Below are 26,603 nucleotides of genomic sequence, written 5' to 3'. Positions count from 1 at the left end.
AGTAACCCCCAATCCAGGCAGCCTTGGAGGGCTCGACCACATAGTACCTCGAGGCAGAGAGCTGCCCGGAGCAAGGCTGGCACCAGGCGGATTAAGGAGCCTGAGCTCCTTGTAAGCAGGGGAGAGAGTTATGCAGGTTGGCGCTTTGGAAAGCTCATTCTGAAGGCTGTCTGGAGAGGGCACCACAGAGTCGGAGAGCCAGTAAGGGCTGATACAATCCCATAAGTGCGTTCTTCACGGATTGCAAGCCAGGCTGTGCCACCTCTGCCACCTGCCACTGCCAAGGGCCATTTCTCCTGCCAAAGGACAAAAAGGGCAAGCTTCCCTTCTAGTTGTCCATTTCCTGCAGCTCCAAGGGGCGAGCACCTTGGCAAACAAGCCCTGCACTTCCACTTCCACTACTGCATCATCGTGTTTTCCTCCTCCTGATGTCCTGTCTTCAGCTCACGGCCCAGCAGAAAAAGTAGCCAATAAAATAAAGGAGCTTGACTCATTTCATAATCCCATTCTATGGATTTGGCAACTGAGGCAAGGAGTTGGCCTGACTGACCTGAATTAGTTTCTCACAGCTGCTGCGATCATGACCGCAAATGTAGTGGCTGAAAACAACACAAATTCATTATCTTAAAATTCCGGCGGTCAGGAATCCAAAATGGGTTTCACTAGCTCAATAAAATCAAGGTTGTTGGCAGGGCTGTGTTTCTTTTGGAAGCCCTAAGGAAAAATCCGTTCCCCTGCCTTTTCCAGCTTCTAGAAGTTGCCTGTATCCCTGGGCTCATGGCTCCTTCCTGCACCTTCCAAGCCAGCAACAGAGCATTTTTCCTTCTCTCTCTGACTCTAATGCCCCTGCGTCCCTCTTACAAGGACTCCTGTGATGACACTGGGCCCACGTGTGTAACCCAGGGCAGTCTCTCCATCTCACGACCTTTATCTCCATGACATCTGCAATGCTCCTCTTGCCATGTAAGATAACCTCTTCACAGTTTCCAGAGATGAGGACATGGACATCTTTGAGGGCCATTATTCTGCCTACAGCATGGCCTTTTTAGAGTCCCTTTGAGCTTTGCAACCCCAGGACTCCATGATCATCTGTTGTCACTGACCCATGGCTCTGTCCATATTTGTTCTTTCAGAGGAAACAACGTTTGAAGCAGGAGTGAAAGTTCAAATCCACAGTCAGTCTGAGCCGCCTTTCATCCAAGAGCTGGGTTTTGGGGTGGCTCCGGGGTTCCAGACCTTCGTGGCCACACAGGAGCAGAGGGTAAGTTCCCCGGGCTCGCCGGATCGGTGGTCCTCAGCCTACCCTGGCCACCTGCAAAGGCAGGAGGAGGAGAAATGGGATTCCCACCGCTGGCAGGAGGCTGGAGCAGGGCTGAGCTTGGCCGAGGGCTTCACGCTGAAATTGGAGAAAGATGTTGGCTACCCCCCTTCCCCACGTCTCCTGTACCACCTGTTGTTCCTGAAATCGAGGATGAGGGAAACCCAGCTTATTTTCCTTTTCACTGAATTGGTTGGGGTTGTTTTTTTTTTTTCTTTTCTAGAACATTCTGTCACAGTAGAATTTGTGCGAGTTGATTTTTTTTTTTAAATGGGGATTTTTTTTTTTTTTTTTTTTGGCCAGGGCATGCTAAGGGAAACTGCTAACCAGAGTTTGATACGTTTCATCATTGTGTTAATACAATTCAAAGCAGCCTACAAAGAGAAAAGGGACGGAGGCATCCCTCTCCCGTCACGGGGTTTAAGTGGTGTGAACTCTCGTGCATGAATTCCTGCCTGCTCTCTCTGATGTAGCCCTGGGGAGGGGACACACCCAGCCGGGACTGCTGCATCCACTCTGTCAGCCGGTGGAGGGAGGACGGGCGCAGCTTTGCGTCTGAAGTCGGTCTCACATCTCAGAAGGGAGACCTTCGCAAACTCTCAGTGGGGAGGAAGTCTCAAAGCAGGACTATGGAGAGACACACTGTTTCTCTCTCTCATCTCCTGGATACTTGGCGTCTGGTTTGCCTGGAATAGAAGCGCGAGAGGCTGTGACTGGGAGGGCATCCTAAACCAGACCATCCTAGACAATTTGCTGGAGGAGGCTTCGGGAAGAGTTGAGTCAGTGGGTGGTGGAGACACCAGCTCTAGGGTGTGAGAAGGGGAGAACTGGGGAGAACGGTGGTGCAGAGTAAGGAAAGGTGTGTGCACGTAACTTAGGAGCTCAGTTTGTTTTTAAAATCTAGTTCAAACGTCATCTTTCATCTAGTAATGATTGCAGCTGTTTAGCCATTTTGTAAAGCGGTATCTGCATTAAAAAACTGGTTATAAATCTATAAATGAGCTTTACTTTTGACCCTCTGGGGAAGCGTCGATGGTACAGGCCTCACAAACCGTCCCCTGTACACGATGCCTGGGCAGTTGGTGAAGGCCAAGGTCAACCTTCACTGCAGCACATAGAAGGTGGGATGGCAGCTTTGAGGCAGGGGCGGGGGTGCTGGGAGGTTAGCCTGGCCTCTACGGGCCCCCCAAGACTGAGGCAGGTGGTATGAGCAGAAATGGGGGTGTCCAAGGATATGCAGGGTGGGAACCAAAAGGTACAACCAGAAAAATGCATCCTTGAGGACAAAGAAGGGTGTGAGACAGACGGCAGGGGGACAAGTTTAGGGCTAAGGTTTGAGAGTCAGGAAGAGTGAGAACATGGATTACCCTGTAAAGGCGTGCAGACGGACAGGCAGCCCCCAGCTACTAGCTTAGGTGGGCTCCTGAGTACTGTCGAAGGTAAGCAAAGCCAGACACTAGGTGACATGGTAAGGGCAGATTTTGATATACTATTGCAAGGTCCAGCATGATCTGAACTCAACTCTGATTTGCACAGAGGGGACTGGGTATGTTAAAGGGAGGCTGAGGGAGGGGAGGGAGGGATGTCAAGGGCTTGAGCAGAGTCAGGGAAGTGGAAAATTACAACAACCAGAAGGGGAGTGGGGGTTGGTCCCTGTGAAACCATCTGGGTTTGCTTACTTGTGCTAACTGGTGCTTAGTGAAGTTAGGCTCCTGCCCTCCCACAGAGCCTGGGAGACAGGGGCCTTGGATTCAGGTGTTGTCCAGAACAAACAGTAAATTCTTTTGGCAGCCTTGAGTTTCCTCATTCAGGCCCCTTAAGCGGGGCTAGTGTCATCCTGTGGATGTGGCCTTGAGCTGTTAGAAACTATGTTAGTGTTCGTTCAAGCCTCCGTGGGCCAAGGTTGAGACCTGGTCAAGGAGAGGGCTCAGGGGAGCCTGGCTGGAGTTTGGTCAAAGAGAGAACATTTTCAGCACTCCCTTCTGTTGTGTGAGTAAACCCACGTCCCTTGAAAGACCCAGGCTCAGATTGGACTAACAAATGTGTATATGAATTCTTTCACTATCTAAAAGTAAATTTTTGACTAGTTGTCCAAGGCAAATCTGACTTTGTGGTTTGTCAAATGTACCTGCCACCACTGCCATGAATTATTTACTCGTGTTGACATCTGTCTGGTGTCGACATTGCTATTGCCGTGCAGAGTGAGCCAACAGCATTCCTTGAAACGGGAAGCGTAACTTCTTCCCGCGCTAGCCAAGGCTGGAGAGGAGAAAGTTCTTGGTAAGCTGCTCTTTTTCATCAGCCTGAGAAACGTGCTTATTCCCACCCCCACCCCACCCCACGCCCCTGATCCCAGCTCACCCTCCATGAGTGAGATGGAAGAAAGTTCTGGGCTGGGTGGGAAGTTGGAGCTGATGACTTCTAAGAAGCCTTAAGTCTGTCTTTCTCTTCCCACTATGAAACAGAAGGACTCCCCGTGGTGAGTAGGATGAGGAAATAGAACGTCTTCCCAGCTTCAGAGGGCAGATTTGTGGTTTGCTTTGAAGTATAGTCTCAGAAAATCAGCCTCATTCATATCAGTACTTTCATGATTATTATAACTAATAAGATATTTGTTAAACATTTTACAGTCTTCGAGGCATTTCCGCATCATCTCGTTTCATGGTTTCATTTATATTAATAGAAAAATACAAAAACACATCCCAGAGCTAAATCTAATAATATATTATGTTTACATGTATATAAAAGAGCATATTCATAGAAAATAAGACTTGAAGGAAATAAGCCAAAATACCCACAGTGGGGGAATTATGAATGATTTATTTTCTTTTCTGGGCTTCCCATGTCTTCTATCATGTGCATTTGTTCTATTTAATCATTCAGCAATATCTGTTGAACACCTACTGTGAGTGAAGTGACGGAGCTACAGACCCAGTCTCTGCCCTCATGTAGCCTGTAGATTCGTGGTGCCTTTAACAAAGGGGAAAATAATGTTAAGCCAGGTATTAATATAATTTGGGAATTGTGCCCCATTTGTATGTTCTCATTCTGCCAGTATGCTAACCTACCCTGTTGACCATGGCCCTCAAACACAGAAGTTCATTGATTTTAAGAGGCATTTTTTTTTTCACATTTTAACATTTCTGAAATCAGGATATTTTTTTACAATCAAACAGATCTTAACAATTACAATGGACAGTATTTCTCTTTCTTGGCGGTTCATAAAATCATGGTGCATCTCACAGTCTATGGCCCATCAATGAAATATGGCGGCCACATTGCTGTCAATCAGGGTTCTGCTGCTTCCACTCAAAGTTCAAGGGAGCCTTGCAAGAAGGCCCTTTCCTGGAAGGTTGGTGTGAATCTTACTTAGGAACATTGACCCCAGAGTAAGAGCCCTAAGAGGACCTGGTGACTTAAAGGAATCCTCCTGTGAATCTTTCTGTAAGTGGGAAAGTCCTCTGCATGGTAGCAATTATCCCCACCCCAATGCATAATTACATACACACACACACACACACACACACACACACACACACACACACACATACCCCTTTCAATTTTTTTTTAATTTTATTTTGTAATCCAAAAGAATACAATCTTGAACTGCAACACAGACAAAAGATTGCTATTTTTTAATCTGCATTTGCCCTAAACACAATTAAGCCGAGGTTGTCCCTGCCTTCCTGGACAACTTGAGAAATGCCTCCCTGGCTAGCTCAGTGGGTGTGGATGCCCTGCACACTCCCAGAACCACCACCGCCAGAGACAGGCAGCGGGAAAACTAGAGGCAGAAATAGAACCCTGGGGCATGGGGAAGAATAGCAACAGTTACTACTGATGGAGCGCACACTGTCTGCCAGGCATTATGGTACACAGACACTTGAGATGCACTATCTCATTTAATCCCTCACAACAGCCCTGCAAGGGAGGTATTGTTATCTCCGCTTTCCATGTGACAGAACTGCACGGTTAAGTGCCTTGCTCGGGCTGCATGGCTAGGAGAGCAGCAGGGCTGGGCTTCAAGCCCAAATCTATCAGGTTCCCCAGCCCGTGTTCTTTCTGCTCCACCACACTGCACGGTTGGGTTGTAACTCAGGGAAACTGTCTAGGGAGAGCCCACTGGGAGGTAATCCAGGGAGGGATTGGCTGGTGGGCATTTTCTTTTCCTACTGTGAGCCCAAAGAAACAAGGATGCCTGGTACCATGCAGAGCAAACCAGCCTAGGAGCCCAGAGGCCTGGATTCTAGTCCTGGTGTGTCGTGGGACGTTGGGCAGGTTGCTCCCCTCCCTGGGCCTCAGTTTTCCCATCTGTGGAATGAGAGGATTCAATTAGATGACCTCAAAAGGCCACCAGCTTTCCCAGCCTGGGAGTCCTTGCCTGTGCTCACTCAAAGGCACAAGGATCACCTGGAAGTTTGGCCAATGGTAGTTCCACACCCACTTCCTGCTCTGCCAGCTGTGACCCCCTCCTTCATGCCAGTTCTCAAGGTAAATCATGACAAGGATGTGAGATGAATGGCCTTCCTAAGCCCTGCTCAGCCCATCCACTGCCCTCCCTCTCTCCAGCCTCACGGTCTGCCGGCCAGCATGTGCCCCACGTCCCGGTGGCAGGGAGCCATCCACCACACACTGCACGCTCTTGACATCTGCCTCTGTGCATCCGCACCCTCTGTTCCCTTTGCCCAGAAGCCCTTCCTTGTCCCATCTACCTGGCAAAGGCCGCTTCATGCTTCCAGATACTGCTCAGAGATCATGGCCTTCCCTGTCCCATCCCGCTACCCTCCAAGGAACAGTCGGCGGCTCCCTACCACACTTTGCACATCATTTATTCCTTCAGCAGCTATTCATTGCATACCAAATGTGCTGGGAAGGTGAAGGTAAGCAAGGCCTGGCCCCTGCCTTGGAGCACTCAGAGAATGAAGTAGGGATTTGGCATTTTTTTTGGTCACACTCCTAAGAGATAAAACATTCTTGCAGGCTCACCTCCCCTTGTGGATCACTGCTCCTGACAGACACCCGCCTCTCCAGTGCTGCCTTCTTCAGCCTCCATCAGCCCCTGCCTCACTGTAGACTGGGAGCTCCCTGAGGGCAAGGATGGTGTCTTTCGGGTCCTGTGTTCCCAGTGCCCTCCTTACAGATGAGCTCCATAGATAGCGTTGTCGAAAGAATGAATGGACCATCCAATGCTACCATCTAGTGTCCCTGCCCCCCCCCACTCACCTCTGCCAAAATGCCCATTAAAATCTGCCCTGAGGTCCCTCCTTCTCCCTGAGGCTGTCAAGCTAGGCAGTGACAGGTGATGATATCCGTATCATTTCTGGCTGCAAACTTAGACACTCTGATCAAAGCAAAAGCTCATGAAAGGGGTCTGTGTAGATGAGAGTGGATGAACAGAAGAGAGAGCCAGGCCAGAACTCTGGAATTTGGGGAGAATTAAAAGAGCAAGTGAATTCATGTATGTGAATGTGCAAAGCTGGGACATCCATGCGGTAAGAGGACAGCACCACACTGTGCTGATACGGTAAAGGCAAACACAAATGTTCAGGCCCTACCAGTCCCGGTCAGGTCTTTGGCAGGTTGTCTGGGCCCAGTTGGCTCCTGCAGAAACCTAAGCCTTTGCCTTTGGCATAAGTGGGCCACATTTCCAACATTTGGAGGGAATCGTTGCCAGGGCTCACAACAAGAAACAGCATCCCTCACTCCACCCCCAAGTAAAAAGGCCCAGGCATTGGGTGCGACACCCGCCGCCTGCTTCTGACACCTCCACTGAAGCTTCCAAATACAACTTCCTAAGTGCCTTTCAAAAGAGAAGACTCATTTGTCAATCTGACAGCCAGATCCATGGTCCTTAATATCTGTGTTTCACAGGCCCCATTAGAAATGGAGCCCTGCCCAGCTGTTTTTTTTCAAGGCAGAGGAGAGAATTTATTACACATGCCTTTAGTGACTTCCAAATGGCCAAAGCCGGAGCTGCATAAATATGGCAGCATCTCGTTCTGCCCCATCGAAGCACTGCTGTGTGGCCGTTCCCTCCACCATCAACGGGGCACACTGCTTCCCATAAATAGCCTGAAAATAAGAATCGATTAAACATCTACTAGCTTAGCTACTTAATCACGTGTTGCCACTCAGCCTCCAAAGTAGAAATATCATCAGATCCCCAGATGGTTGTACCAAGAGTCGGGTTTTCACCCTTTTTCCTGCACATTGTGAGCTTGGTTTTCTCAAGGTGGAGTTGATGGCAGGAGGGTAGGGGAGGGATGAGAAGGGGTCTTAACAGAATTGCCGATTGGCTGGGATGAGCTAGGAATAGTGCCCAGCTCTGTCGGGGGAATCCAAAAACTAATCACATAAAAGTATGTTCAAGTCTTAGGAGGAGACAAAACCATTCTTCATCCTGCCTCCCCCTCTACCTTGCAGTCTCTCCCTCTCCTTGACTTTGTGCCAAAGAGTCACCAGAGAGTTCTCTATACAGTCGTCCCCCATCCGCCATTTCACTTTCCACAGTTTCAGTTACCCACAGTCAACCATGACCTGAAAATATTAAATAGAAAATGCCAGAAATAATCGATTCCTAAGTTTTCAACTGCATGCTGTTCTGAGTAGTGTGATGAAATCTCACACCATCCCACCGGGATGTGAATCGTGCCTTTGTCCAGCCTGTCCACACTGTATCCACCACTCACCCATTAGTCACTTAGCAGCTGGCTCGGGGGTCAGAAGGACTATCTCGGCATCACAGTGCCTGTGTTCCAGTATCCCATATTTTACTTCACAATGGCCCCAGAGAGCAAGAGCCCTTATTCTATTTTAGTATTAGCATTAATAATTGTTGTTAATCTCTTACTGTGCCTAGTTTATAAATTAAACTTTATCATAGGTATGTATGCATAGTGAAAAACATAGCGTATGTAGGGTTCGGTACTATCCCCAGTTTCAGGGGTCCACTGGGGGTCTCGGAACGCAGGCCAGCCCACATCTCTTTGCTGAGCTCCAGACCTAACAGTCAAGGTGCTGCAGTCCCGTGGGCATCTCGAATCAACAGCCCAAACTAAATTCAAACTCTTCCTGTTGCCACAACTGCACCCCAAAATTGTTGCTCCCCCTAGATTCCCCGACTCTGTGAATGGTCTGAGTGCAAATCCGCATTTGCTAGATGTGGGACCTGGTGGCCTCCCTCTCCCCATCTGTAAAATGGGGATAATGGTGGTTCCTAACTCAGAGGGTAACTGGAGTACTGAGTTACTACGTGAAACACCCATAGAAGACTTTTTGGCATACAGTGAGTGCCCAGTAAATGCTAGCTATTATTATCCCCCACACTACTTTAATTCAGGTCTTTATGATTCCTCACCTGGATAAGAACAGCTCCCTGGGCTCCCTGCTGCCCACTTTGTCCCTCCCCGATCCATTCCCTGCACCAACAGCATCGTTCTAAAATGCACCTCTGAGCATCTCCCTTCCTGGTCTGGCCCCGCCTCCCTTTTCAGCAGCATCTCACTCTACCCCCAGCCTCCCACGCCACGCACCAGCAATGTCAGACAGCAGCGCTACTCCTGAGCATCACACTCTCTCCTGCCTCTCCCTCTGCCAGCGACACCCTTCCCACCCTTTCCTCACCTAGCTCGCATGTGTCCTTCCTTCAAGATTCAGCTCCAACGTACCTCCTCCAGAATACCGTCCTAGAGTATTCTGTGGGAATCTCTAGCGTCAAATGTATACGTTATGACCATCTGTTTACTTAGCTAGCTCCCCTACCAGACTGGGAACTCTTTGAGGATGTGACTCTATTTCATTTCTGTGCTTTATATCTTGGTATTTCATGTAGTGCCTTACATATAGAAGATGCTCGATAAATTGTATCAAATGGAATGAATGAATAAATTAATGCATGGCAGGGGGCTTTATCGTGTCACACTCTGCCTGATACCTATTAATGTCTTTCCCGACCCATAGCATAGGGTCCAACTTCCACCACCCGGCTCCAGCTGTCACCTTTCCCAGTGATTAAATCCCGCTGTACTCCAGCGCACAAGCCCCTTATCTACACACTGCCCCACACACAGGCCTTGAGCTCCCTTCCCACCCAACTCCATGACCATTTCATCCTGACTCACTCATTTATTTATTGAATATCTACTATGTGCCAGGCCCTGTGTTAAGCATGGGGGACACAACAGTGACCTAGCCTGGCCCGATTCTTCTCACAGGTTGCAGGCAAGCAGGAGAGGCGGCCAATCAATCAATCAATTGATCATGGGTTAAGAGTTTTATCTGTCTGTGTAATATACCTCCAATGTATTGCAAACTTCTTAAGGGAAAAGATTAGGGCATATAATTCTTAGATGCAATATTGTTCAACGATCTCTGAGGGCTAACTTCAATAATTTACAGTCCATTTAAGTTCTGCTTAGGCTTCAGATACAGTAGAACTGAATTTAAGCAGTCTCTAACACTAGGAATATTTTTAAAAGCCCTTTTATTGAGTACATGGGAAAAAGGATAAGCCAGAAATGGAAGTAACTGCCATGGCAGCCCCAGCCCAGTGCAAAGTCCAGACCTTCAGTGGTGCCCACCCTCCGTAGCTTCCCTCAGGGGACACTAGGCTCTCCTGCACCCTCTCTGCACTGGCTCTGCCACCAGAAGGAGGTTGCTTATCTCTCAACGGCTTATTTCCTCCTTAGACCCAGGCAGAGGGAAGGAGGCCTGATGTCTATTGACTTACCTACTTTATCTTACTCAGGAGACAAGTTAATAAATCAGAACATTCTTTGGTCGGGTCCTGCTGCCCAGTCCCACATTATCTTTTGATCCATGAGCAGCTCGCTGTCTGAACTCTGACCGGTGTGGCCCTGGTGTCTGACTTTTTTCATAAGGGAGGAAAAAGTCCGTAGAGGACACTTCCATACATAGGCTAAAGGCCAACTGGGAAGGTGAAATAATCACACACAAAAAAAAATCTTTTAGAAATATCAACCATAATGGATGAATGAATAGGAACAATCCTACTGACTGTCACCCTCCCCTAGCAAGGGCAAGGGAAGGGGGTGCCCGAAAAAGACATCTCTTTCCTGCTCTCCCCTCCTCCTTCATGCTTGAAAACAACTGTTGCCCAGCCATCGGAGCAGGAGAAGTCCCTGAATTTGTTTATGTTGTGACAGCCCCAGTGATCATTCTCTGTAGGCTCATAAATCTTAGCACTTACCTATTAGACCGCTCTATCCCCAAAACACCTCTGGTCTCTCACCTACTGAAATATCTCTCTCTCCCTCTCTCTCTCTCTCTCTCTCTCTCTCTCTCTCTCTCTCTCTCTCTCTCTCTCTCTCTCTCTCTCTCCCTCTCTCCCTCTCCCTCTCCCTCTCCCTCTCCCTCTCCCTCTCAGCATTTAAAATGTTTTAACAGCAGCCAACTGGCCATTAATATAAATTTACCTAATAACACAAGTGATTTGCATGTCTGGCTCCATCCAATGAGAGAAGGCCCTTTGAAGGCAAGGATTCTGCAGCAACTAGCACGAGCCTAGCATTGTAAATCAATGAATGAATAAATGGCAGGCGTAATCAATATCGGTTCATTGATTGCTACAAATCCTGCAGCAGAACCTCTTGTGGAAGGAAAAATCATTCTGACATGAATCGTCACTCCCTGATTTATCTGCTATATGTTTTGACATAGTACTCAGAGTCCGTAAAATGGGACCTTTGACGCATTTGGGTGACAAAAGACAGAAAGATGGTGTTGGGCCAAGGTCTGTAGGAAAGCCCAGGGGACTGCAGATCAGATAAGTGGAAGGGGAGCTGGACCCCAGCAAAGAAGCCACCTGCCTCTTGGAGGGGGCAGAGGAGACCGCTGTTGAGGGGAGTGGAAACCTGTAAACTGGTAGAGCCTCTGGGCTGGGATGATGGGTGGGGATTTGGTAGGATCCATTAAAATGAAAAAGCATGCATTCCCTTCATCCCAGCACTTCCACTTCTTGGACTCTGCCCTAAAGAAATACATAAACATGTACACCAAGGAGAATGGATGAAGATCTTTTCTGCAGCCCTGTTTGTATGAGCAGAAATTTAGAAACAACTTCAAAGTCCATCAATAGAAGAATGATTAAATTAAGGAGGGCGAATGCAAATGCATTTTCCCCACCCCCCTGCAAAAATTAAACTGAGTAAGGAAGATTTAGAAGTCCATTGGGGAAGTTTTCCAAGACTTATTGGTAGGTGAAAAAAGCAAGTTGCAGAACAATACATACAATGTGGTCCCATTTGCATTAAAAATACCCACACACTAAACTATGTATTTATAAATGCACATATATATATATATATATATATGCATATAGCATCCAGAAAAATTCTAGACAGGTGCATACCATACCGAGAGCTGCCCAGAGGAAGGGAACAGAACTGAGTGTGCAGGAAAATTTTTCACTTATTCTGGGTCCCTGGAATATTTATACAAGAATGAATTTGTGTTTTCATGTATTAATTGTGCAGTTTTTAAAGGATGTACATAATGCAGCTATTTATAGAAGAGTTTTATGTTTGGACCTGACATCTAGCAGACAGACTGGCTCACATAAAGGAGGAGGGGCTGGGCCTGCTCCCTGGGCTTGTCCTGCAATCCCTTCCCCAGAGGACGCCTCCTCCAGACGCCTTCTCCTCCCAGCGCGTGCAAGGGCCCCAGGGAGAGGCCTGTGGCTCTGAAGTTTCCTTTTCTGGAAAGGCAACTTCTTAAAGATTTTTGTCTGATTTTGAAGTTAGTTTAAAAAAAGTTCCCCAAAATTGTGGAAGGGTACACAGGTTCTAGCAGTGCCAGTCACCACGCCCGCAGCCCACCATCCACGCAGAATGGAGTTAATTAGTTCAATGGGCTGGATGAGACCCAGCTGGGTTGGATCGAGTTGAGTAGGTTGGATCAGACTGACAGCTGTCCTTCACCATTCCTTAGCTCCTAAAGTCGCACCCTCCCCTTCCCTACTCGAAGCCATCGGTTTCTGGGCTGCATCACCGGGATGTCCCGCCCTCTGTTTTAGGAAGTCACATCTCCTTGTCCCACTGTAAAGATGACGGGTCCCGCACGTCCAGGCCTTTCACTTGCTCCGTGTCTGTCCCCGGGACTGAGACTCGCTTCCATCCATGCCAAGCCCCTGTCCCAGTGCTCAGGTCCCAGCAGGGGCTCAGACAGCGTGTGTTGAATTGAACTGAGCTGAGCCCCCAAAGCCCACCCACAGGCCTGATGGGAGCCCGCAGCAGGAGCAGACCGGCCGGGGAGGGTGCACTCAGGGGTGGTCAGGCTGCCCTTGAGGTCAAGCACGGAGACCAGCCCCAGCCCTGGGCAGCTGCTTCTGTGACCTGAGGGGTGATGGGGAGACTGGCCCACCCACCCCCCCGGAGGCGTTTCTGGTGCCTACTGAGTGCAGAGGGCAGAGAGGAGCCTGGCTGAGGCACGCTCAGAACCTCGGCCAGGAGAAGGACCAGGAGGGCCTCCCCACCTCTCAGAGGGTCACAGCAGTGGAGGGGACATCACCCTGAGGAAGACTTTCAAGGCATTGTAACTGGTACAGTGACTTGAAAGTCTTCCACAGAGTACAGAACCTGTCTGAATGCAGCACAGCCCTCCTCTCAGGTGTGCCTCTCCCATCTCGTCAGGTAGAAATGACTGGAAACCATTTCTCAGAAAAGAAAACTGGAGCGTGGAGAGTTTTACGAAACTTGCGCAAGGACACACAACTAGAAAGTGGCACCGCCTGGGAATTAGGATCAGCGTGACCCCAAGGCCCAGGCTCTAACCATTGGGCAACACTGCCTTCAGGTGCGCCGGCGTGTTCTGCTCTGAGGAACCCAGACATGGAACCCAGAGGCCTCCCCCGGGCAGGTGCTGTGAGGAAGCCCCGGTGCTAGGGAAGGATGGTCAGCTCAGCAAACGGAAGTAGAAATTACCAGAAGGCCTGGGGAAAGGGGAGGGGCGCTATGCAAACCTGCAACCCGCAGAGGCAGAGGGCAGGGAGCCTGTTGTAGAAATGCCCAGGGCGGGGTAGGGGGAGTGGGACGGAAAAATAGGAAAAATAACCATAGCACCCCTACTTAGAAAAAGCGATGGTTATGACTTTGGTACGTTACCTTGCAAGTTTGTCTGTATACGGCATTGTTTGTTCCTGCCTAGTGAGGGCTCTCGGGAGTGCGAGGGGCAGAGAGCCTCGGGCGCTAGCTGGAGCCAGGGGTCATGAGGGCTGTGAAGGGCTTGCTGGGACACAAGCAGCGCACCTGCGGGCACCGAGGCTGCGCACCAAGGAGCTGCTCCTCCTTCTTCTCGCTCCATGGACGCAGGTCCCTCTCCCCTCTCCCCTCCCCGCCGCTGCCAGGCCTCCTCCCCCTGCTCACGCACGGTTTTCACCTCCTCATAAGCCCCCAACCCAAAGCCCACAGAGGCCAGACCCTCTCAGTAGGGCTCTGGGTGGGCAGGTTGCGACGATCGTCTCTAGTCCGATTTGTTCATTGGATTGGATGTTGTTTCCCCCTTTTGTCCCTCAACATGGCTTCCCACAAACCCCTTCTGCTGTCACGCGGAGGTCTCGGTAACATCACCCGCAGCGTTCGGTCACAGTTCAGTGAGTGGGGCTACCATCCTTGACTCCATCATTCCTAGTGTGTCGGGACCACCGGTGTGACAGTGGCGATGACTGGGCGCCACGCACCTGCTTCTTTACCCAGGCTGCCCCGTCGCAGCCTCCTTCAAGGCTTCTGTGCCCAGCTCGCAGGTGGCGGTGCAGAGATGCAATTCACACCCAGACCCTTCGGCTCCCAAAGCCTGTGCTCTTGGCACCACCCCACGCTGCTTCCGAGCTCACAGGCCACCAGAGGCCACTCCTTGTGGACAGAACTCTTGGTCTTGTGGACCAAGAGGAAATGAGACCCTTGAGTGAAGAGAATTCGTTTCAGAGCCACACAGCTCTTTCTCATGCCAGCTTCTCTTCCACTGTGATCGCCGTTGTGTTATTTCACAAGCTTCCAGGAAACTACTTTGTGACAGCAACCCACTTCCCGGTGGGCAGCAGGCACTGCCGTTACGAGTGCCCTGACTCGACTCCTGGCTGTTCCCCCAGCCCAGGCTTTCTCATTCCTCAATCGATCCTACTAGAAATGAGGGTGAGTCGCTGTTGAAATTTTCCGAGGAAACGCGCACATTTTGTCCGCACACCATGGCAACGGTCAAAACACGCAGGACGGTCTGCTGGGCGCCATGCATCCAGGCAGCACAGAGGCCCGCCCGGCCTGGCATTCATTTTTACATCTCTTTCCCGTGTGTTTTCTGGCAGGGAACTGGATTGTTTATTCATCCTCTTCCCAGTGGGGAAATAAATGTGTCATTACAGATCAGAAATGAAAGCTAAGCCCCCTGCCTGCTGCCTTGCTACGCAGGAGAGAGGAAGCAGCAAACCCAGCCCTGGAGTAGAGGACAGAGGCCCTGGTGACAGTCCTAACTCCCATCCGCTGTCGAGGTAGCCATGAGCAGGTCAGCTCTACCTCTTTAGGCCTCAAACTCTTTCCCTGTCGAATGGGCTAAAAAGGCCTCGCTTGCCTCGCTTGGCTGTTGAGAGCAGCAGATCGGTAGTAGCTATGCACGTACTGCAGTTGTGAAGTAGCTACATCACCCTTTTCTGGGTGGAGAGGCGGTGGCACGTGGTAGCGTCAGGCACACCTGACCCAAATCTACTTCGGAAATGGCACTTATCCCCTGTAGTAAAGGTGGCCTGGTGTTGAGATGGCTTGGACCAGTGGTGGCAGTGAATCCTCTGACTTCCTCTTCTAGCCAAGAGGTAGGCACAGATTGTGTATTTACCCTCTCACTTCAAACAACAAAAACAAAATCTGTGAAAAACGATTTTCAAGACACTGAACATTAGACAACAAAGGACGGTGGCCCCAGAGAGATGGGAAACGAGAAAAGGTGAGCCTTGCGATTGCCCCAGCTCATGTCCTTGAGAGACTCCAGGCCCCGGTGCAGCCCTAGGCAGAGGCTGGTGACTCCCTGAGCTGAGGACACAGAGCTGAGAGTCCGAGAAGACCAAGGCAGCTGGAGTTCGTAGGACAGAGTCCCAGAGAGGAGAGGACGTCACAGAGAGAGAGCCCCAGAGATCTGTAGAGGGTCCTCCTTGGGAATTCGGCAGATTCCCGATTGGGGTGTGCATGTGAGAAAACTACCCCAAACCAGGGAAAGAACAAGCTGGGAGGATTAGAGGAGGCAGTGCCCGGCACGCACACAGAGCTGGGAACAGTGCCTGTTGCTCCCAGTCCAACTGGAAACCCTCACAATGCAGGGGCAGGGGACACCAGGTAAAGTATCCGTAAGGATCTTGCATCAGGACTGGGGAATAATTAGCCCTAGACTAAACGCTGTTCTGCTTTTGCCTAACAAATCTTAAAGCAAAACCCAAAAGGGTCAACCTATCTCCAAGTAACTTAAATGTGTCCCAGAACAAAGCTCAAGAATATTTATAGGAATATAAAGATATCCGACACACAACATGATAAAATTCACAATATCTGGCATCCAATCAAATATTACCAGGCATGCAAAGAAGCAGAAAAATATGATCTGCAATGAGGAGAATGATCAATCAATCAAAAACATCCCAGAACTGATATATGTTAGAAATAACCAACAAGGACATTAAAATAGTTACAGCTAAATCTCATAAATTCAAAGTATGGACATGGAATGTATTTTTTAAAAGACTCGAATTGAACTTCTAAAGATTAAAATATCTTAGGTGAAAAATACATGGGGGATTAGCAGCAAATTAGACATTGCAGAGGAAAAGATTAGTTAACTTAAGGAAATAGAAATAAAACACAAAGAAAAAAGAATTTTTACAATGAAGAGTATCAGGGACTCATGGGACAACTTTATATGTCCTAACGTATGTGCATTTGGAGTCCAAAGAAGTGGGAAGAGGCGGATTGGAGGGCAGATAAAAATTTTTGAGAAAACAATGGCCAACTTCTTTCCAAATTTGATGAAAACCATAAACCCACAGATCTGAAAAGCTCAAATAACCCCAAGCTCCACAAAACATGAAGAAAACTATACCAACATTGCTCAAAATCCATGATAAGAGAAAATCTTAACAGCATCTGGAGAAAAATAACTCGTTACATGCAGAGGAATAAAGAGAAGGATGGCGATAGATTTCTCACCAGAGACAATGCAAGTGAGCAGACAGCAGCATAACATCTGTAAAGCAGTGGAAGAAAAATACTCGAGAAATCTATACCTCATGAAAATATCTTCCAAAAACTAAGCAAAAGAAGGCTTTTTCAGACTAATAAAAGCTGAGATCCAGCAGTTCCTTACTCCGGCAGGTCTGTGCTCCAAGAGATTGACCTTCAAATAAAAGGAAAATGGCACCAGATGGAAATATGGATTCATACAAAAGACAGAGAGAGCACTGGAAATTGTAATTACAGTGGTCAACATATATTTTCTTATTATCTAAATTTACTCAAAAGATAATTGACTGCTTAATTAATAACAATGTATTATAAAGTTTATAACCTATGTATAAGTCAAATGAATTCAGCAATAACATAAAGGCCAAGATCCCCAAGAAGGGAAAAATGAAAGAAGACCACTGGGAAGTTCTTACACCCTACATGAAGTATTAATACTATAATGTCACTTGAAGATAGACTATTATGAATTAAGATTTATACTATAAACTCTACAAGAACCACTAAAATAGCAAAACAAAAATTTTTAGCTTATCCAACAAAAAAAGTCCAATTTTAGCTCAAAAATACTTTGCCTTCATTTACTCCAATAGAAAGCAGACAATGAGGGAAAAGGGAGCAGAGAATAAATGGGACCAGGAAAACATGTATAACAAGATAATGGACTTAAATCTACCACATCAATAATCATGTTTAATACAAATGGTTTGGGTGTAGGGAACCCACGGCCTTCTGATTTCAAGATTGTTCTTTTTTAAGCACCAAAGGAGGCAAGAAAATCTTCATCTTTCTCTCCTGCATCCCTTGTAATAAAAGTTGTTCAGTAAAATTTGGATTCAGCCAAAAGGCCCCACTCAAGGATCCAGAAAGCCACATGTGGCCCCAAGGCCGCAGGTTCCCTACCCCTGCAAGCAAGTCCAAACTGTATACTGGTCACCCCAAAAAATATTTTTTAAATATTAAGATATAAATAGTTAAAAGGATGGAAACATGTGTATCATACTTACGTTAGTCAAAAGAAAGTCGAAATGGCTGTACTAATATCAGACAAAGGAGACTTCAGAGCAAATAATACCACCAGGAATAAACAAGGTCATTTCATAAGGATGAAAAGGTCACTTCATCAAGAGGACATAATAATCCCAAACATTTATGCACCTAATAGCAGAGTTTCAAAATACGTAAAGCAAAAACTGATAGAACTGCAAAGAAAAACAGACAAATTCACAAGTATGGCTGGAGACTTCAAAACCCCTCTTTCAATAATTGGTAGAACAAGTAGACAGAAAACCAGCAAAGATATAGAAGATTTGAGCAATACTATGAACTAATTTGGCCTAATGGACATTTATACGGTACCCCGTGCAACAATGGCAAAAACACACATTCTTTTCAAGGGCGGCACAGCACATTTATCTAGATAGACCATATTCTGAGCTATAAAACAAGCTTCAATAAATCTAAAAGGATTCAAGTCATACAAAGTGTGTTCTGTGATCATAATGAAATTAAATTAGAAATCAGTAACAGAAAGACACCTGGAAAATCCCCAAATATTTAGAAGCAAAATAACACACTCCCAGATAATCCATGGGTGAAAGAAGAAATCAAAAGGGAAATTAAAAAGTATTTTGAAGTGGATAAAAATGAAAACCAATCATATCAAAGTTTGTGTGATGCTACTAATGCAGCACCAAGAGAGAAATTTATAGAATTAAACACCTATATTAGAAAAGGAAGAAAAGTCTCAAGTCAATGACCTCAGCTTCCACATTAAGAAACTAAAAAATACAAGAGCAAATTAAATCAAAAGTAAGCACAAGAAGGGAAATGATGATTGTAGTAGGAATCAATAAAATAGAAAAACTATAGAGAAAAACAATGAGGCCAAAAGATTTTTTTTATATTAATAACATTGATAAACCTTTAACCAGAATGATCAGAAAAGAGAAAAAACACATTATCAATATTACAAATGAGAGAGGTGATACAGCACAGATTCCATAGATATAAAAGGGTGATTTAAGAAAATTATTAATAACTTTATGCCAATAAAGTCCTAATCACTTTCAATCCTAAAGCTAAAGTGCTTTTTCCACCCATGCACTCCCCGAGGCCCGCAACCCTCTTGCAATTCCACTCTCCGCTCTGAGTCCCATCACCCAGAAGCCCACATAGGGACCTCACTTGCCAGGTTTGACCCTGCCCTTGCACTCTCTGGGTCTTTGACCACCCCTCAGCTCTGGCCCCTGCAGGTCAGAGACAGGGCCTTGCACTGGGGGCAAGTAGCAGATGCACCTGATTAATCACCCCTTTGTTTGGGGCCCAGGCTGCTGGACAAGGGTTGCAAAGTCTTCAGAAATGGCTGCTTGATGAGGCATTAAAATCATTCCCAACAGCCAAGGCAGGAAGTGACTTTGAAGGTACAGTTGGCCTCGTCTTGGCCCACCTCCATCCCCTAATTAACCATGAAGCATGAGGGTTCACATCTCTTTAACTTTGTAATGTGTCTGCCTCTCCCTGCCCCCATCAGAGAGTTCCAGCTGTATGTGGGGCAACTGAGACGTTCTGGAAAGTCAGACATCACAGGCATGCCCCACGCTCACTCAGGCACCCTCAGTGGCTCCTTGTTGTCTAAAGAATAGACTATGGCTTCACGACACCAAAGTTTAAGGCCTCCTGTCATCCAGGTTCATACCTGATGCAACACCATGTCAAATAGAGCCACCCACTGTTTGCTGCAGGTTCCTGGCTCTGAACCTTGCCTGCTCTTTTCTGTTTCTCAGAATTCCATCTCTTCTAGCTCCTCATGTACAAATCCAACACTTCTTTCCATGCTCAGCTCAAATGCCACCTCCTCCAGGAAGCCTTCTCAGATACCCAAAAGGTCTTTTTCTCTGCATCAACTTTGGCCGTGGCTCTTGGCACCTCTGCCATACTTGAGTCATTCATACACAGATATTCTCTTGACTCCTGGACTCTCATCGTCCTTCTTTGATACCAGGATCCCCACCTTCCAACCCTTGCCCAGGCCTGGCCCTGCCATGAGGTGGCCCCATCTTTTACACCCAAGAAATCTGTATTTCAGCCATTATAAATGTCTTGTCTGTCCCCTAGAGAGCCATGCTCACTTATGATTCTGGGCTTGTGCCCATGCTGTTCCCACTGCCTTTAATGCTCTTCCTCCGAGCCTGCTTGGTAACTCATACCTTACATGAAGTATTAATACTATAGTATTTAATACTATAATGTTACTATCATTTCAAAGCCCCAGATTTACCTCCCAGATGCCCCAGGCTCCCCCCATTGCCAAGGGATCACTTACCACCCTGTACTCTCTCATCTCTTTCCATCTCTGTCCCCACACTACTCGGGGGCACCTGGAAGGCACCTTCTATACCCTCATCTTCACATCCCTGGTGCCCAACAGAGGACCTGGCCCCAGAAAGCACCTAGAACATGTTTGTGAATAAATGATTGTGCTTCAAAACTCTAAGCCATGGTTCCAGATACAGCAGGTGGCTCACCACCTCCACAAGCCTGTCCCGATTTATTAATACTTTATCCTGGACTAATAGCTGATTCCCTTTGCTGTGTGGCCTGGGGAGAGTCACTTTTCCTCTCTAGGTCTGTTCCTCTGTAAAGTGAAGGGAATGGATTTGATAGAAAAAGAGGGCCCTGCAAAATGTCCCTTTTCTGAACCTGGTTCCATGGCGCTGAGTTTTTAGCCAAAATTCTTCAATATTTATGTGTCTGGTCTCTTCAAATGGCCCATGAGGACATCCTTCAGCCTCCAGCCCAAGCCTAGCACCAGGCCGGGTGCCCCCAAAGCCCTGCTACACACCTGCTGAATACTTATTAGATGGGCCGGGGGTCCAGGACCTCGCCACCTGTTGTCAGGGTGACGGTCCACACACCATGCGTGCCACAGTTGCTACATTGTCAGAGACGGTCATTCTTCCCCCAGGTGCCACGGGTTTTAAAAGCCTTCACTTGGATGTGTTCCAGGTTGTTCTCTCTAATCCTCATGGCTCGCTAGGAAGTCCCCAATTTTGGAAGTTCTGTACTGCCCCTGAGCAATGAAGTCATGGCCTCCTCCCAGAAAGAAAGACATCAGCTCCTTCGGGGAAAAGACTGGCAGGAGGGCCCTTCACAGCGCCCCCGAGGGAATCCTGATGGGAAAGGTGGCCTGGGTGTCCTGCCGTGGTGGGGAAGCACAGTAGGTTGGGAGGTGGCTTTACCTCCCACTGGCCTGAGGCGGGAGCCCAGCTACACCCTTACCCACTGCCGGGTCTGGAACAAGGGCCTTAACTTCTCCGTCCTCATCTGTCAAAGTGAAATGAAAATCATTCCACTTTCAAAGGGCTGCGGTGAGGGTCAAATGGAAGAAAAACTAAAAATATGCTATATAGATTTTTTTCATTTAACTCCATTTTCTGTCTTTCAATTGCATATCCCTATTTTTATCCAATTTCCTGTTTTTCTCCCCTCAGCTTGTTATGTCTCATGAGGCTGAGGTTAATGACACAGAAACCATTCCCTTGCTGCTACGTCTTGCACGTGATAAACACTTAATAAATCCCCACTGGATGAACGAATAAATATAAATATCTGCAGGAGGATGGGGGAGGCATCCTCCTCCACATATTATTTGACTAATAATAATTCATGCAATCATTTTCAATAGATATACAGCCACTACTATGGGCCATTAACTTTAGAAAATTAATTTAATACAGTCTCCCCCCAAAAAAACCCTGTCCATTAAATATGATGTGTCCCCATTTTCCAGCAAGGAAACTGACCTGCCCCAGGCCACAAACCTGCTAAGTGACTTGGCTCTTATTCAAGTCCAAGTCTGTCTCTAACCCCATGTCCTTAATCACTCCCCGCAGTACTATGCAAAAGAATTACATCTTTTCCTTTCTTAAGTTATAAAAGTACATGATTGTAACCTCAAAAAAGACAGAAAAATAGAAAGAATAAAATTTCAACCACCAAAAGGCATCTTGAGTTTAAAACTTTGAAATATTCTATCAGATATCTTTTTCTGCATATAGTCTTGTGGGCTTAGTTTTTTATTTTGGGGGGGCTTTTTGGAGCCATAATCATACAGTATAAGCAGGTACATATCTTCAGTTAACATTATACTGAAAGTGTTTTTTTCTTTGTTCTTACATACTCTCCAGATCCATAATTTTAATGATTGCATAATATTTCCATCAAATGGACATATAATTTACTTATCATCCCTCTATTGTCGAGCACCCGAATTGCTTTATCTGGTTTTGCCATTGTACATGGTACTCGGCTGAACATCTTTGTGCATAGACTTTTGCGATTATTTTCTTAGGCTAATTTTGATTCTTTCCTTAGGTTTGTTTCTAAAAGGATGAGATTACTGGGTCAAGAGAAATGAGCATTTGTAAGGCTCTTGAAAAATATAGCGCCAACTGTATTTTCCCAAAGACTTTCATATTAAAAAAAAAAAAAGGAAAGAGGGACAGAGGACCAAAGGAAGCTAGGTGGCCACTGGGCATTGAGAGCCAGGCCCTGCCCTCAGGACAGCTGTTCGTGCACTGGGCTCTGTCAAAGCAGTGTGATAGCAAGAAGCAAATGATTTTGACCATGATTTGCTGGTCAAAACTAATTTCCTGTTAATTACCATTTATAGTACAGGCACTTTTGCGGCTATACAGAGGGCATCCCAGCATAGCTTTTTGAAATGTTTTAAAATGTAGTTCCTTAAAAATAGTCTTACACCAATTTATAGAAAATAGATGTAGTCTTAACTTTTACTGGGCAACTTGGATTTGTAAAGCAAGGCACAACCCAACTTCTCCACTCTGAGTCCGTGCAGGAACAGCCTCCACCCTCTGCCCTTCCAAGTGCCCCCAGCCCTAAGCCCAGCTAAGCGTGCTGACTCCGCTGGCCCTGGAGTTGGGCTGGCCTATGACGATAGGACTGGGCTATGTGGCTGGGCTGGCTTAGCCACCACGGACCTCAGCTGTAGCCCCCTCCGGAACCTCCAACCCTGAGTCAGCCCCGGAGGCAAGACACAAACCAGGGCCGCTCTGTGCAGTTCATCCCAGAACCACCAGGCCTCTGCTGGAAAATGATCTTTCCTTCACTCTCCGGAGGGCTGTTGCAGAAAGGTGATCAGTTCCTCTGCCCAGAAAAGCTTGGAAGACTCCGGGGTTTGGCAGTCAGTCAGCATAACAAATCCAGCCCTGCTGAGAACACATGTTATCCAGCATTTGAAACTTTCACGCCTCTTCCATTGGCTTCCAGCCACCTTCTTCATGTCCACCTCCCTGGACAGGTAGAGAAATGACAGGTACACAGAGATGGAAGAGACCTAAAGGTCATCGAACACTTCCCTTTGATTTGCAGTTCAGGTGTCGACGTCCAGAGGGCTGATGTCACACTGCCCTGCATCACACTAATATTTAGCATGAAGTTTTCCTGAGCTAGTTGTGCTCCAACCTCAATGTGTCGGAGGCAGCTGGGAAGCAGGTTAAATGCATATTCCTGGGACCCACCCCACAGCTCCTGCCTTACACTCTCTGAAGGCGAGCCCTGGAATCTGCCATCCCAACAAGCCTCCCAGTAATGCAGACGTATCCCAAAGTCGGAAAACTACTGAATGGTAGGTAGGACTGCAAGACCCATTTACCACTCAGTGCCCCAAGCCCTAGTTGTGCAGCTGACACTCCTAAATTGGTCCCTCTCCGTTGCTTTCACTCCCTTCCCACCTCCTTAAACATACGCACACTCACACACACACACACACTCTCTCTGGGCCTGTTGTCATTGTAGAGGTAAATAAGCAAGTTCAAATCCGGAGGGACTTCAGTACAATGTGGCCTAGGGCTCTCAACAGATGGTCAGTAGCCTTGGGAGATGACACGAATGACAGCACATGTGGGCCCGTCCTTGGCTTAAGGAGGGAACCCTGGGCACCTGGAGAAGGGCTGAAAACACACTGAGATCCTTCAGATGACAGCCCCTCACCTGCTTGAAGACACCAGCTCAATGGGGTGTTTCATTCCTATGCAGTTTCATAGCCTATTCTGCCCATTAATTTCTTCCTGAGAGCAATCCCAGATGGGAACTATATTGATTCCTGATGAATCATTCATTGGCCAGTAAACTTTATAGAGCACCCCAGGTCACCAGCCCTGAACACCCAGCGCATGACTGTGGGGACATCAGGCGCTCTGACAGCAGGGCGTGGGGAACTTGGACAGGGTCCACAGAGAGCCCCAGCTTGGCCTGAGGGCTGGGAAACGGCCTGTGAGCTGTGGTGATGTGCCCGTTCCCTAAAGGAGACTGAATCCCATGGGAGGGCTCTAGAAAGGGGTTACCTCCCCCCAACCCTCCGCCACAAACTGTCAGGAATGATGATTAGGAAAACAGCACCAAGCATGCCCATTTTTAACATTATGTCCTGCCTGGATTTTCCAACACACAGTGACTCAATCTCTCTCTCTCTCTCTCTCTCTCTCTCTCTCTCATGCACACACGCATGCCCACAGGCATGCACACATGCACACAGACACAGCTATATGTCTTGAGTGTGTTTGTGTAGCCACCTGTGCTACAGCAAAGGCTCGGCAGGGTGGGCTGGTTGGATCTTTGAATGAAGCATCCAGAGAAAACCCAGAGAACTGAAGTCCACCCCACCTCTGCAGCCAACTGTGTGACCAGAGGCAAATCGCTGGGACCTCAGTTTTCCCATCTGTCAAATAGGTTGGACTAGATTAATGCCTCTCAACCTCACTCTAGGATTAGAACCCCATAGGGAGCTTTTGAGAGCTACGAATACTTAGCCCCTATGGCAGAATAACTGAATCCCTAATCTCAGGGGTGAGCCCAGGGCTACTGTGGTTCATAAAATCGCTCCGAGGCGGTCCTGATGCACAGTGCGGTTGAGATCCTCTACCCTGAGTGACCCAGCTCTGCTATTCAGTTAACTCCACCATTTATCGTGGAGGAGACAGGACCAAGAGAACACGGAATAGTTGCTTTTCTTCTGATTCCTGAGCAGAGAGGCCAAGGGCAGAAAGGCTCAAACCATGCCATCTGGGATTCAATTTCACTTCCAAATCTCTAGAATAGAAAGAAGAGGATGTCTTGAATATAAAAATCAGACAAATAAAGAACCCAGAGCCCTGGGTTTGAGGTTTCTCAGTAGAAATATGCTGTCAAGGGATGGAAAGGATTTCCTCTTTATGGGGTTCAGCCTGGAGTGCGGGGCTGAGCTGGGAATCAATCTGGAAGGGTCCTCAGGAGCCTGGTGGTTGCAGAGAACCCTCCCCCCTTCCCCCTAGGCCTGATAATGCTCTCCAGCACCTTCCCAGGCCTCTCAAGAAAGGAAACTGCAGCAGGTGTCACCTCTGCATCTTGCCAGCCAAGCTGTCCCAGAGAAGGGGGTTGTTTATATCAAATATCTTATTCCATCCATTCTAAGTCAAATATTTCAACATCTCTGAAATAGGGATGTGTCTTACAATGGATGGCCTCTTACCATTAATCATGAGCATATTTTTTTCTTAGTGGTAGATGCAGAATAATGATACATCTTACAGAGGTTAGCATCTTAGATTTGATGATATATGATAATCTCTCTGGTCCCATCCAACATAAACTTTCTAAAAATTCCATGACTGCATGACTCTGTGGCCTTTGGTCCAGACCCTTTATCTTCAAAGAGTACATTCAAGGGGCCCCAGGGAGAGGCGCCGATTCTCCCTGGTTCTTTGCCATCCAGCGTCGTGCACAGACCAGCAGCTCAGCCACACCAGCTTGTCAGAAATGCAGGGTCTCCGGCCTTGCCCCAGACCCCGCCAACCAGAACCTGCACTTGGATAGGATCTCCTCGTGATTCCGGCACGTTCAAGTTTGAGAATTGCTACGGTCGTTCACACTCCCCCTCCAGCAAACACACACAGACACACACACAAGGACACTGAGCCATGGCCTCACTCTCTATCAGTAAGAATTTCCACGGGCCCCATTTCCCTCTGTGCTTGCATACACTGTGAGGACAGCCTGTTTCGAGTGGAAATAAGAAGGAAGGTGGTGAGGACAGAGGCACACACCGTTCCTTTGCGAGCTGGAGGTGGGGCAGGTGGATAAAGGCAGGATTGGGGCTGGGCCCACACAAGCACCTCCAGCACCCCCCACCCTTACAGACCACTGACACCCCCCTCGCTCTGCCCCTCCCCTTCCTGGGCCTCCCCTTGGAACCCATGGTCCTCCTTGACCCGCACGCAGACAGCCCACCACCTCACTGGATCCCTGACACCTAGTCTGGGCCTGGCTGCTCACGTCTGCCCCTGGACCCGAACCTGACGTCTCCTTGTGTCATCTTATTTCCAGCCCCAGCAGGACTCCCCAGGACCCACCACCCATCCATCCATCCATCCATCCATTAATTCAACAAATATTTCCTAAGCATCTGCACGGCCTGGGAGCTCACAGATGCTTGACATGGGGCCCCACCCTCAGGAGCCCACAGCCTGGGGGAGGAGGCTGCCCAGCCTGTGACCTGGGTATGATGCCTGGTGCTGAGTGCTAGAACAGGGGAAGTGCAGGGGTGCTGTGAGAGTCTAGAGGAGGAGTCCTCACTCAAACGGAGATCAGGGAAGGCTGCCTGGAGGAAGTGCTGTCTAAACTGGTCTTCATGGATTAGTAAACATTTGCTGGGTGAAAAGTGGGAGGAAAGGCATTGCAGGCATCGTGAACAGACTAAGTAAAGGCACAGAGGCAAGAAGCAGCTCGTAAGCAATTCCCATTACAGAGCATGAAGCCTGGATCAGGAAGTGGAGGAAGTAGAAATTGAGAGGCAGGTGGGGCTGGATCAAGCAGAGCCTGCAGGCCAAGTTAAGGATTCGGACTTTAACCTCAGGAATCATTTCTTCCCCAACTTCTGTTCTGTTGCACTGCAATAAATGCTAATGAGAGCCTCCAGGGTGTCCTGCAGCTGGTGAAGTTGGGGTTATGAAGAACCCCCAGACAGGCTCTGTTCCCAAAGACCCTGTGGCCTCTGG

The 26,603-nt window shown here is 47.9% G+C and overlaps 1 protein-coding gene across 2 annotated transcripts in view; it reads left to right on the top strand.

The window, feature by feature from the left end:
• ASIC2 (acid sensing ion channel subunit 2) overlaps positions 1–26,603 on the top strand; it is a 984,251-nt gene that overhangs the window by 919,545 nt on the left and 38,103 nt on the right. For both annotated transcript variants that reach the window (XM_045525474.1, XM_045525473.1), the window contains exon 3: positions 1,134–1,261. In XM_045525474.1, coding sequence (XP_045381430.1) covers positions 1,134–1,261 — 128 coding nt within the window. The remainder of the gene's footprint in view (positions 1–1,133; positions 1,262–26,603) is intronic.

This window comes from Lemur catta, chromosome 15 (genome assembly GCF_020740605.2).
Source record: "Lemur catta isolate mLemCat1 chromosome 15, mLemCat1.pri, whole genome shotgun sequence".
Lineage (NCBI taxonomy): Eukaryota > Metazoa > Chordata > Mammalia > Primates > Lemuridae > Lemur > Lemur catta.
This window is presented reverse-complemented; position numbering and strand designations above follow the sequence as displayed.